Consider the following 14,429-nt stretch of genomic DNA (forward strand, 5'->3'; position numbering starts at 1 on the left):
TTTAGAGTCCAGATTTTGCATTGGTGACTCAACACAGCATCAGAATTGTTTATCGTATAAAATGGTTTCATACTACTAATTCAAGATACAAAGCACCACTGAAGTCCAGGTCTCCCTTTCTATGTTTTTCTCCTCCGCTCCTTAATTTCCCTAAATATATGCAGACTGTGTGTCCACAATGTTTTTTCCTGTTATCGCTGTGCCTTCCTGTAAATGGGCCCTGCAGGGAATCATAAGCTTTACTGAACTAAAACAAATGAATGTAAGATGAGTTCAGGTGAATCGAATGGATTTTGATTTAGCATAATTTTAGTAAACTGAATTGATTTCAAATTCATTGCTGTCATTGAATAATTTTTTAGTAAATTCAGAATTCTGTCAAAAGCTGATGCAGAATTGCTGCACGACAATTTTGATATGCTCTATGAAAAAACAGGCCAGTAAAGTCAAACTTGAAGACATATTTTCAACCTCGATAATACATTCTCTTTCACTCAGAAACATGTCACATTACAGAAGTAAAATGTGAATTGCATTTCCAGGGTCCATACACCATCTGACCAATACATTTCCGTGATTTGTTCAGTTGTTTGTGATTACTGGATGTTAAAAACATTTTAATTAAGACTTATTAATTGACTAATTAGCCATTTATTGGCTATATATTTATATGAAAAACAGACCCCAAACTGACCACTACTGACTTTTAGTGATTTGTGTCTATTTCTTATTCTTATATTTCTTATATTATTCTTATTTTTATTTCTCCTAAATAATTTTGAAACCCGATTATTAAAGGTAATTATATATATATATATATATATATATATATATATATATATATGTATATATTTATGTTCAGTAGAAAAAGCATTACGCTTATGGAGAGTCCCCACAAGGATAGCGTGAGCGTGTGTGTGAGTGAGTGAGTGAGTGAGTGAGTGAGTGAGTGAGTGTGTGTGTGTGTGTGTGTGTGTTACTAGAGAAATTTCCATGAATTTCTAGGATTTTACTAAATTACATGACCAGCAATCTCCATGTAAAATCCCTGATATTTCCAGGATTACCATGACTGTAGAAACCCTGTGTTTCATGTTGACTATAAATATTGGAGAAAAAATGAAGAAGAATGGAAAAATTACAGGCTAGAACCAAATGTGCCGTCGGCGGGGATTCATATGTATTTCTCTGGCCTCTGATCTTATTTTACTGTGTTCTTTTATTTGATATGAAAAAATAATGGCCTTTCTGTCCCAGCTGTCCAATAATGTCTTGTACAAATGCAAAACAAGTGTAAGACTCGCTGCTTCTCTGTCTCTCTCATATTCCTCCTCTGACCTCTCGAGCCCCGATGCAGACGCTTAATGGAGATGTGGGAACTCTGCCGGCCTGGCTGTGGCTTTCTGTTCAACACACACACACACACAGTATACGTATGCCTAAGGCTGTCAACATGACCCTCGTCACCCTGTTTGCGTATACCTTCTCTCTTTTACTTTCCGTTCCTCTAAACTCGACGCGCCCCGGCGTATTCCTGCACATATTACTCTATTCATCTTCCAGCTCCCTCTATTTATATTCTTTTGCGCTCCATCTCTCTCCTCTTCCTGCTTCCCAGACATCTCTCTGATAAATACCCTAGTTATGAATTATATTGTAGTTCTTGTGGCTGAACCAACCAGAGCGCAATAATTCCTCATAGTACAACAATACAATCTGACAACCCGATAGAGCTCTTAAATAAAAGGAAAGTAAGGAAATGGCTCACACACACACTATAAATTTCCTTTAGACATTTCAGTTGAGTCGTCTAACTTCATGGGAAATCGGTGAATTAAACAACAGGGTTGAGCTTGCACCCTTGATAACAATACAACACGCATTAATCAGTATTAGTGAACGTCTAAGTGATTGTGCCCTCAATTCATCTGTTTTGCATTAGATCTATGAACTCAATTGCTCCTGTGTGTTTAGTTGAACCTGGACTCAAAAATGGCAAAAAAAATAAATAAATAAATTCATGTTTACAAGGTACAATGAACACATCTGAGGCCAAACTTACTGGTTGGTTAGGCAAAGTTGTGAGTGTGAGTTTCATGATGATTTCATTGATTTTAAGTTTGGTTCATATGATTAGTCTTAAGTAAACAAGATATCCTCTCTAGCCTATATTTCTCTTTGGTTGTACAGTTTAATCAGGTTTTCACCATCGTCTAAACATCACATAATAAATAAAAACTGTAAATGTGACTTACAGACAACACTGAAAGCAAAAATGAAGAATAATATGAGTCAATAACAGTCAATTAGAACAGTTTATTAATAGCATACGTGTATTACGTGTAGTGTATACACTACTGTTCTAAAGTTTGGGGTTGTTAAGATTTTTTAATGTTTAGAAGTCTCTTATGCTCACCAAGGCTGCATTTATTTGATTAGAAAATACATAAAAAATTGTGAAATATTATTACAATTTAAAATTAACTGTTTTCTGTTTGATTATATTGTAAAATGTAATTTATTCCTGTGATCAAAGCTGAATTTTCAGCATCATTACTCCAGTTTTCAGTATCACATGATCCTTCGGAAATCATTCTAATATGCTGATTTGATGCTCAAGAAACATTTCTTATTATTATTAATGTTGAAAATGTTGTTCTGCTTCATATTTTTGTGGAAACCATTAATTTCCTCCCCAAATGGCATCCCTTGCTGCTTTATTGCATTGCATCTGATTCAGGGTAAAATTATGCCAGTTGTCAAACATCTGGCTTGGCATGATTAACGAAGCCCAAACTAAATCATGCAAACCACATTTACTAAAACCGTTTGTCCCAATCATCCCAGACCAGAATGAAACTCAGCCGGCCAAAAAACAAGCCAGTGAGTGACTGCTGTTTCCTGTTTCTAAACCAGTTCAGGTGTCACATGACTGACTGTTATTCCACTGACACCCCGTCTGCTCCTGAAATAGTCTCTCCAGCCTAAAATTACGCTCTACTGCTCTCTTTTACAGTGACCCCACTCCAAACACATACACAGAAACACACACCTCAGAGTAAAAGTAGCTCATTTCTTTTTAAGACGCCCAGTTCTATAATCGGGGACCATTCAGACACATTCAGGGTTCATAATACATGTCTTAAACTGAAAATAATGACTAGAATTATCATAATTCACTGTGCTACATGTCCCAATTGCATTTTCCATTAAGACATTTTCATCATGACATTAAAGAACATCCATTCTATAATTGTCATTATTTTTTTGTGAATTTTTTTTTATATAATAATAATAATGTATTTAAATATAATATAATATAATATAATAATTAGCGATCGACCGATATTGATTTTTTTTTATAACCGATACCGATACCAATTATTTGCGTGTTTATGTTCCCGATAACCGATATGCAGAACCAATATTTATTTACTGTTATAAAGTTAAAACATGATTTGAGGGTAAAGCTGAGCCAATACTGAGAACAAAATAAATAAATAATACTACAAATTAATTAATTAAAATTGTAAATAATTAAATAGGAAACACAACTTACACAATATTTATTTAAATTCTATAAAAATAAATATTTGAAAATATAAAAATGCATTTTCATTGACAAGACAATGTCAACAAACTAGAAAAATCACCTCTTAATCGGCCAGTTGGAAAACTTAAAAAACTAACTTCATGAAAAACTAACTTCCTATTTCTTTCTTTGATTTTGGGGTGAAAAGAGCCCTGTTCTTGGCACGTTTCATGAGATTCAGCTGTGTGTGTTTCTGCATAAGTTCCAGAAGTGCATGTATATGGAAGCATTCATATTGTGTTTTTCTGCATCTGTGTGTGATCCAACAAGGTTAATGTTCGTAACCTTTACATAAATCTACTGCGGCTCTTTTCCAGCGTTGTGTTTTCCGGGCAGCTGGCTCATGGCAACGATAGACCCCACGGGAACGTATGAATGTGCAGCCACACGTCTGCTCATGACAGTCCAACATGAGTACATGAGCCAAACAAACCCTATAGCTCACCTCTGATTAACTCACGCTGCATTCCCTATGCAACTCACGTCATCTAAATATACAGCTCCATTTACACACACGCACTCTTAAAATAAAGCTTCTTTACTAGCATTGATGGCTCTATGAAGAACCTTAAACATCCATGGAATCTTTCCATTAACAAAAGGCTCTTTATAGTGGAAAAAAGGTTCTTTGTTTTTTAAATGGTTCTTTTAAGAACTGTTCACTGAAAGGTTCTTTGGGGAACCAAAAATGGCGTAACCTCTTTTAGAACCTTTATTTGTTAAGGAATAGTTCACCAAAAAATTAACATTTGCTGAAAAAGTCCATCCCCTGTTGTCCTTTGACAACAAAATCCACCAACATATTAGTTTAGAACCATTTGGACTGTTTCAGCTTGTAAATGGTGCTACTATGCAGATTTCTCTCCTGACTCAGACAAGACGACTTTTTCACCAGAGGAAGTAATATTATGGATTATGGACTCATTTTAGATGGAAGTAATAGTTTGAAGTTAAAACATGTTAATGATGGATTTGTTTCTTACAAACATGCAGCTTTTGGCTTCACAAGATGTTAATTGATGGACTGGAGGGGTGTGGATTACTTGTGATGTTTTTATCAGCTGTTTGGACACAATCTGACGGCACCCATTCACTGCAGTGCATCCATGATGGCAAGTGATGGAATGCTACATTTCTCCAAATCTGTTCTGATGAAGAAACAAACTCACCTTCATTTTAGATGGCCTTTCAGCAAATATTCATTTTTGGGTGAACTACTACTACTAGAAATCTCTTTAGCTATAGTTAATTATTTATTGGACCCCCTATCACTTTAAGAACCTCTGGTCTACACCGAAGAAAGCCCTGTCTAGACTCTGCTCCGGTACGAGTTGTGTCAAGCTATTCATTAGTCTGTTTGTTTGATGAAAAATTTTAAATTGATTAAATGGGTTATTAATCCGTACAACTGCAGCAGCGGAGGACTATTATTCTGCTGCGTGATACTGCAGAAGAACTGATGAAGGCAAGGTTTGATCTTCGGCTGACCAATCAGCAGAAAGGGGCGTTTAATTCCCGCCCACATGTAGAAATCGAATATTCAAGCTGTTTATTCATTTTTCCACCCATGAACGAAAAATTTAAATTTAAGCTGAATTCTCGTTTTTCGTTTTTTGGAAAAAAAAACAAAAAAACAAAAAAGGAGCCGTTTTCTCATTTTTCTATTTTCAATATTAAATCAAAAAACGAATGATCGAATGATACACGGATTAATGTGATACAAGAAAATACCATTTCGATCTTTCTACTTCAAACTTTCAACGTGTTCCTTGACATTTGTTTCTTTGTAATTATTTGTGAGATTTACTAGCAATTTCTGAATTAAGTTTCAAATTAAAGTGCCCCTATTATGCCTTTCATGCAGTGTGTCATGTAGCTGTATGTGAACATACACTATTTGCAAAGTTGTGAAGCCGACAGTGCACAATAAATAAAGTTATTGTCTATAAAAAAAAAGAGTCGGTTCACAATCGCCTAAACGAGTCGTCAGGAATTCAAATCTTATTCTGTTACGGCTCTACGTCATGAAGTAACACATTTGCATAATGTCCGCCCACGTTCTACGTCGCCAACTTGCCCGCCCACAAGCACAGTAAAATTTCCGTGTGGTTAACATCATGTCGAGAAGACGCTGTATCCTGCGCTGTGAGAGTAAATTAGTTTTATCACATCTTATAATTACCACAAACTTGTTAACACTTGACACTTACCACTGGGAAACGTCCTGCTCCAGTCGTGCTTGCGAATCAGTCTCTTGTCGATCAGCCAGTTCAACCGTTTCATCATCAGACTCCGGCTCGAATTGGTAAGGTACAATCAATACCATCTTTTCTATGTATTGACAAGTCTCCAGGGCTGTCATTCCGTCATTGGCAATGGGCGTTTCGTTTCTGACACACGCTGTACGCTTTTAGACCAATCCAGAGCCAATCTCTCTATGGCTTTGGACCAATTACAAAGGACTGCGCCATCTGACCAATCACAGCAGTGAGGGCTCACAGAAAGGAGGGGTTTAGAGAGACTGATTCTTTGAACTGCTTCGCGTGAGTCGTTTACGAATCATTTAGAAATGAGGTCAAATTAAATCTATTTTTGAGAAAACTAACGTGTTTTTTGACCTTGCATGCATGTAAACCTGTTTTAGGAGACTCATAAAACAATATTAGCAACCTTAAAAATGCCATAATAGGGGCACTTTAAATCCTACATCAATATTTCTCAGTGTAAATTTTCACAAAATGGGTTTCAAGAAACATAGGAGCAATTTTTGGCTGAACTATGCCTTTAAGCTTTCCTACAAATAAAATCTTGATTACATGTCACAAACATATCAAGAGAACACAGAAGAAGTAGAAAACTGAAGTTGTTACTGAACTGCGTTCAACGGTTAGACCCTTTCTGCCTGAAATAGATGAAACAAAAAGCCATTAGAGAAAAACAGAGAGAGATTAAAAGAGACATACCCCTGGTAGAGTCTTCTGTTCATGCAATGCATTCTGGGCTTTGATGGCTGATTCACGAGCGCAGTAGGTGAGGAACGCGCAGCCTGTAAAAATGAGATGAGAATCAGATACGAAACTGCACACTCCTACACGAAACACACACACACTCGTGTACCAAAACTGTGTGTTTCTCTCCCACGCTGCCATTTAACACAAAACTACACTGTAAAAAATAATTGTGATTTTAACAGTAAAAGACTCTAAAAATGCTACAGTAAAAACCTGTTAACTGGTTAACAGTAAGTTTCCATACTATATACGGTGAATAAATGTAATTACATTTAATGTAATTTTACAGTAAAATACTGTTAAAAATACGGTTTTTGGAATTGAAAAAGAAAAAGTCATTGTATAATTTACAGTGAAAAACCGTAAATTGACACTCCCAGAATTCCCTGCATGACACTTCATATTTGATGTTTTTTGTTGAAATAACATGTTTCTTCTTTTTGTTGTGTTTCTTATCAGTTGTGTACACTAGGGTTTAATCTTACATCTAATGTTGTTAAATGAATGTTTATTGCATTATTTCAGTATCATGTGTGTCACCATGATGGGGTTTAGTGTTTGTGTGAATGACACTGTGCACCTAAATAAAAGTATTGCCCTCCTCAGCTCGTAGAAAAGCTGTTTGTGATGAGCTTTGGTTCATCATGGGACTTTCTCATCACCACCAGTTTTTTTCAAAACAGATATTAGTACTTCAATATGTTGGTTTATTAACATTTCATCAGTTAATGAAATACGGTATTTTATTGTGAAGTCAAGTCTGTAAAACCTAAAATGTTGCTACCATATTTTTTTACGGCGAAGTTCTGGAAACCACAGCTGCCGGTATTTTACCGTAAATGTCACCGATTTTTTTTTACAGTGTAGATTTTTATGTTCTGAGCAAACATGAGTGATGTTGCTGTTGCTGTTGTGATGCAAGTGTGTTCTGGGTTGTTGCCACAGCATTGCTGTGCAGTTGCAATAGTAATAGTGATGTTTGAATTAACATACATTAACATGTATTAGATTTATCCAAAGTGACTTACAAATAAAGGACATCGCATCTAATCTGCAGCAATGCCACATTTAAAGTATATACTGTACAGTAGTAGATTTGGAACAGGGTTACGACCCTACCGCCAGTGTTTTGGCTGCCCTGGCCTTGTAACCTCAGCTCAATGCCTCTGCTCCCAAAAGAGCAGCTAGAAATGATTTCCAATGACCATGATCAGGCATCAGTCACATCTGTCATTCTGTGCTCTGTTTTTCACGGGTGTGTGGCCACAATAGACTTAAGCACATTAATTAATTTACCCCACAACAATTATGGGTAAGAGGATACGATGTCACACTCTATGGCTGTTCGGTTTTATAGTATATATGTTTATATGTACAGTATATTGTTGTAACTTTGAATAAAAACCATTAATAATGTATACAAAATGTAAACTACTACTTTTTAATAAGACATTAATTGTGAATAGTGTTGATATTGTTAACTTTAAAAAATATATATATATTAATTACAATAACTTAATGTAAAATACTTTGGAAAAACATGAACTGTAAACAGTGTTGTTATTGTAAAGCAAAAAATAAATAAAAAATTTTCATTAATTGATGTAAAGCTGAAATAAAAATATAAATATCAGACAAAGAACTTACTTAAAATCAAAGAAATTTTGAAAATAAGTATAAGTTGAAATACTAAAATGACTAAAACTGAAATAAAATAGAATACAGCTAACAACGTATTAGCAATAAACAATAATGTGATATATACGAATAATGTCAAATACGTTTTAATAAAGCATTAACTGTGAAGAGTGTTGCTATTGTTAACTAAAACTTAAAAATAATTTTCATCAATTGAAATGAAAATATGTTTAATAAGTTGGAGCACTAAAATGACTAAACCTAAAATGGAAATAAAACAATTTAAAGCTAAATAGAAATATTAAAAAACTAATCAAATTTACAAAAGCACTTAAAATGAAAACTGAAAGTTTACAAATGAAAGCTAATTCAAAATATCAATAAATATTATATAAAATTAATTCAAAAATAGTACTGATTGTTAACACTGAATTGTGGCTTCTACAAAAGCATGTACTAACCTTTAACAACCTCATAGTAAGTCAGGGAAAAAAAGTAATCTGAGCTACTTTTGACATTGAAATGAATGCTAGATTTGTCCTAAATCACTTTAATTCACCCTATACATTCACATTTTGGCTATCAATCAGCTTGATTAGGTGGATTTCAATATTTAAAATCCTGAGTTATCTATATTCTGTCTTGCAAGTTGGCTTTGTGCTAATCAGAAAGTTTTCAAAAAATAATATTTAAAAAGGTTAACATTAATTAAAACTATCTTAAGAAGCACATTCCTTTCTATTCTGCCTTTTTTCTACATCTTCATATTCACATTCAGCCTCTCCCGAACATTAAAACACAAATACATTAATTATATTCTGAATTAAAACTACTGCATTTCCCATTGGAGCCGGCTCTCCAAGATCAGACAAAGAATCCAAAAGAATTTTAAAGCAGTTTGGGGCGATCTGGAGCGGCCCAGCCTGTTCGCATTCCCATCCATTGTTCTGACAGTGATATTTTCACAGCTCCAGTATAATTGGCTTGTAATGATTGCCGTTATAGGAGCAGTAGTCTAGCGTAACCTGTAAACCTTAATTAAACCAGTCACATTCAAATGGACCCAAACCAACCCTCTGAGCGCAGCCGTGTGTCCGGAGCGAACGGACCACCTCATGTAGAACTAATCACACACACACACGCACACACAGAGGGAACAGTGTTTAGAGAGAGCAGAAAGTGTAACAGCTCTCATATGTATTCATGTTGCACACCTGTGTCCGTTCAACAGGAATATCACTATAATACATGAACAGTGGCACAGCATGCAGACAACTAACATTCTCTAGAAATCAACACAATCTCATTAGCAGCTCATCCATGCCGCAACAGATTAAGAAGCTTCTAAAACTAGTTTAAAGACCCAATGAATCTGTTTTGACATTCACCGTTTACTATCCTGCATTGACGTATTTGGAAGCTGAACTGGGACATATAAAAAAGGCGGCAACACTTAGGGTCCTATTAGTAAACGTTAATTAAAGACCTAAAATGAACTACACTAAAAGATACAAAATGGTCACTGGGGCTGCACCCTTCCAAAAGATATGAATATGTACGCTTAAGGTACTAATATATATAGTATTAAAGTTCTAATATGTATCTTTTTTAAGGAACTAATATATATGTGACCCTAGACCACAAAACCAGTCATAAGGGTCAATTTTTCGAAATTGAAAATAAGCTTAAATAAGATTTCCATTGATGTATGGTTTGTTATGATAGGACAATATTTGGCCGAGATACAACTATTTGAAAATCTGGAATCTGAGGGAGCAAAAAAATCTAAATATTCAGAAAATCGCCTTTAAAATTGTCCAAATGAAGTTCTTAGCAATGCATCTTACTAATCAAAAATTAGGTTTTAATATATTTACAGTAGGCATTTTTCAAAATATTTTCATGGAACATGATCTTTATTTAATATCCTAATGATTTTTGGCATAAAATAAAAATCTATAATTTTGACCCATACAATGTTTTTTTGGCTATTGCTACAAATATACCCCAGCGACTTAAGACTTAAAACTTAAGTTTTGTGCTCCAGGGTCACATATTATTTAGGGGTAAATAAGATTAAACCTTTATAGCTTTTGTACCATAGGGTACCGCGCCAGCGCCAGCTTTGTTTTTTTTTTTCTGAGAATGTAATATTTGTTATAGTATTTATTAGTCTTTGTTAATATTAGTTAAAAATACAACCATTAAATAACATTATACAACTTTTTATTTTAATAGTTAACTAATGTTAACAAATGAAACCTTATAAACTGTTACCAAAAGGGTCTCTCTTTTTATAGCGTGGCAAAAATCACACTTGACAACAATGAAGAAAAAAAACACACTCTTCTGGTCTTATCGTGAACATTTTACTGCAATATTTTATTCCAAGGAAAAACTAATTGAAAATACAGTAAAAGTGGTTAAATTGTAAAATATTGTTACAATTTAAAATAGCTGTTTTTTATTTTAATATATTTTAAAATGTAATTTATTCCTGTGATGCAAAGCTGAATTTTTAGCATCATTACTCCAGTCTTCAGTGTCACATGATCCTTCAGAAATCCTTTTAATATGCTGATTTGCTGCTCAAGAAACATTTATTATTATTATCATTGTTGAAAACAGTTGCACTGCTTCATATTTTTCTGAAAACTGTGAATATCCTGTTTCAGTCAGAAATTTAGCATGTCAACTGAAGTAAAATGGGATGTGAATGGCATTTCATGTTAACGTTAAGAAAAACAAGCAATCAAAATCAAAAGTCATGATTGGGTTCATTCGGTACAGCACAACTACAGCGCTTACAGAAAGAAACCCAGCATTTGGCTTTATACACCAGAGCATTACACGCCGGCTAATTTAAGATAGAGACAGATAATTGGATTCAGGCAGCGTTATTCTGCGCATTTGGTATCTGTGTTGTATCACACGCGGATCAATACATTCTGGGAGCAGAAAATGATAGTCATCTCCTTATCATTTTCCATTAAAATCCCCTTTTGATAACATTTCATCACAGACTGGTGGGAAGGAAAGAATGAGAGAGACAGAGGGAGAGGGGATGATAGGGAGATAAAAAGAGAGTAAAAGAAAGGTTTTTGTTGCTCCATAAAAACAGCTTTATCTCTGTTTGCCCCCAAACGCTCCAAAAACAGGCCGCACTGGATTATGGGCTATAAATTATATTAAAATCTCTCTGTTGTAGTAATTTCATTTTCTCTTCTAAAATAAATCTCAGCCCAGCAAACACAAAACACTGGAAGCCAAAAAGTTTCTGGACAACCTTTCGGAGGTTACTTCTGAATTAAACGACTCTACTAGCAATTATTTATGTGAGTTTTAACTCAACATGACTTCATTACGTCCGAACGACTTCACCGTAAAACAGCTTTAGGACTGGAACAAATTTAGATGAGTATTTTAAACAATGTGCCACATATAACAGCCAAAAATCTAGATTGTTTGCGGTTTAAAACTATGCTTTATCAGCATCCACAAATGTTCGCAACAAGACACATGATTTGAAAATGGCATATTAGCAACTGTATCTAATTATTTGTCTGAAGCATAATGAACTGTACATAAATGTGCAGAGATCATAAATGTGTTCGGAAATTTTTTTTATCTACACATGTTAGAAAGGCAATGAAACGCAATTATGGTTGACTTCCTACACTCCATTACCCTTACATTAAACAGCCATAACATTATTGTTATAAAAATAAAAAAATAAAAATGTAATTGTGATATAATTTCTCAGAGCCTAGATCTGCCTTCTTTTCTCTACACCACCTTAAGGGCCGGTCACATTTATAGACACATATGTACACATATATAAGCTGTAATTAAACAAATACAGTACATTTACCTGAAATTCATGATATTTTGATATTCAAAAGGAAAGATTTTGGAACTGCCACAAAAGAGAGCTAATGCTTCTGTTCTATGAAAATAGAAAACAAACAAGTCTCTTAATTCTGCTCACCAAGGCTACACTGTTTTGATTAAAAATACAGTAATATTCTGAAATATTATTACAATTTAAAATAGCTGTTTTCTATTTTGATATATTTTAAAATGTAATTTATTTCTGTGATCAAAGTTGCACTGCTTCATATTTTTCTGAAAACTGTGAATATCCTGTTTCAGTCAGAAATTTAGCATGTCAACTGAAGTAAAATGGGTTGTGAATGGCATTTCATGTTAACGTTAAGAAAAACAAGCAATCAAAATCAAAAGTCATGATTGGGTTCATTCGGTACGGCACAACTACAGCGCTTACAGAAAGAAACCCAGCATTTGGCTTTATACACCAGAGCATTACACGCCGGCTAATTTAAGATAGAGACAGATAATTGGATTCAGGCAGCGTTATTCTGCGCATTTGGTATCTGTGTTGTATCACACGCGGATCAATACATTCTGGGAGCAGAAAATGATAGTCATCTCCTTATCATTTTCCATTAAAATCCCCTTTTGATAACATTTCATCACAGACTGGTGGGAAGGAAAGAATGAGAGAGACAGAGGGAGAGGGGATGATAGGGAGATAAAAAGAGAGTAAAAGAAAGGTTTTTGTTGCTCCATAAAAACAGCTTTATCTCTGTTTGCCCCCAAACGCTCCAAAAACAGGCCGCACTGGATTATGGGCTATAAATTATATTAAAATCTCTCTGTTGTAGTAATTTCATTTTCTCTTCTAAAATAAATCTCAGCCCAGCAAACACAAAACACTGGAAGCCAAAAAGTTTCTGGACAACCTTTCGGAGGTTACTTCTGAATTAAACGACTCTACTAGCAATTATTTATGTGAGTTTTAACTCAACATGACTTCATTACGTCCGAACGACTTCACCGTAAAACAGCTTTAGGACTGGAACAAATTTAGATGAGTATTTTAAACAATGTGCCACATATAACAGCCAAAAATCTAGATTGTTTGCGGTTTAAAACTATGCTTTATCAGCATCCACAAATGTTCGCAACAAGACACATGATTTGAAAATGGCATATTAGCAACTGTATCTAATTATTTGTCTGAAGCATAATGAACTGTACATAAATGTGCAGAGATCATAAATGTGTTCGGAAATTTTTTTTATCTACACATGTTAGAAAGGCAATGAAACGCAATTATGGTTGACTTCCTACACTCCATTACCCTTACATTAAACAGCCATAACATTATATGACTTTATCTTTATATATAGCTTTTCTGTCTAAAAATGTAATTGTGATATAATTACTTGCGCTCTAGATCTGCCTTCTTTTCTCTACACCACCTTAAGGGCCGGTCACATTTATAGACACATATGTACACATATATAAGCTGTAATTAAACAAATACAGTACATTTACCTGAAATTCATGATATTTTGATATTCAAAAGGAAAGATTTTGGAACTGCCACAAAAGAGAGCTAATGCTTCTGTTCTATGAAAATAGAAAACAAACAAGTCTCTTAATTCTGCTCACCAAGGCTACACTGTTTTGATTAAAAATACAGTAATATTCTGAAATATTATTACAATTTAAAATAGCTGTTTTCTATTTTGATATATTTTAAAATGTAATTTATTTCTGTGATCAAAACTGAATTTTCAGCATCATTACTCCAGTCGTCAGTGTCACATGATCCTTCAGAAATCATTCTCATATGCTGATTTGCTGCTCAGTAAATATTTCCTATTATTTTCAATGCTGAAATTAGTTGAGCTGATTCATATTTTTGTGGAAACCATGATACATTTTGTTTTTCATGATCCTTTGTAGTGTCATTTTTAATCAATTATGACTGTGGCTACTGGCACAAAAATGAACAAGGTGAAAGATAAACTAACTGAGCATATCTAAATATATAAAAAAAAAAATTGACAATATCAAACGCACATGCAGAGAATCATCACATTACAGCAATCATCATAATATACTCATAAGATATTCAATGCAAAAAAGTATTTGGTCCAATTGATGACATTATATGCAGCAATTTTCATGTGGCAATCAAGTAAAAACAACTGACTGTCACAGTAGATACTAGATGATGTGAATGCTCTTCTAAGGAAAGCTTCACATGCACTAATAATAATAATAATAATAAATAAAGAACTCTTCCTCGACCTGAGAGAGCTCAATGTGTAAGCTTACCTTAAAGGGATAGTTCACCCAAAAATGAAAATGTGATG

General features: G+C 34.2%; 1 protein-coding gene across 1 annotated transcript in view; it reads right to left on the bottom strand.

Annotated features, from left to right (window-relative positions):
* Positions 1-6,540: 6,540 nt before the first annotated feature.
* The window catches only part of LOC107600184 (CUGBP Elav-like family member 5), a 15,007-nt gene continuing 7,118 nt past the window's right edge, over positions 6,541-14,429 (bottom strand). The window contains exon 2 of the mRNA XM_016292010.1: positions 6,541-6,638. Within this exon, the coding sequence (XP_016147496.1) occupies positions 6,541-6,638 (98 nt within the window). The remainder of the gene's footprint in view (positions 6,639-14,429) is intronic.

Source organism: Sinocyclocheilus grahami, unplaced genomic scaffold (genome assembly GCF_001515645.1).
Source record: "Sinocyclocheilus grahami isolate Dianchi unplaced genomic scaffold, SAMN03320097.WGS_v1.1 scaffold280.1, whole genome shotgun sequence".
NCBI lineage: Eukaryota > Metazoa > Chordata > Actinopteri > Cypriniformes > Cyprinidae > Sinocyclocheilus > Sinocyclocheilus grahami.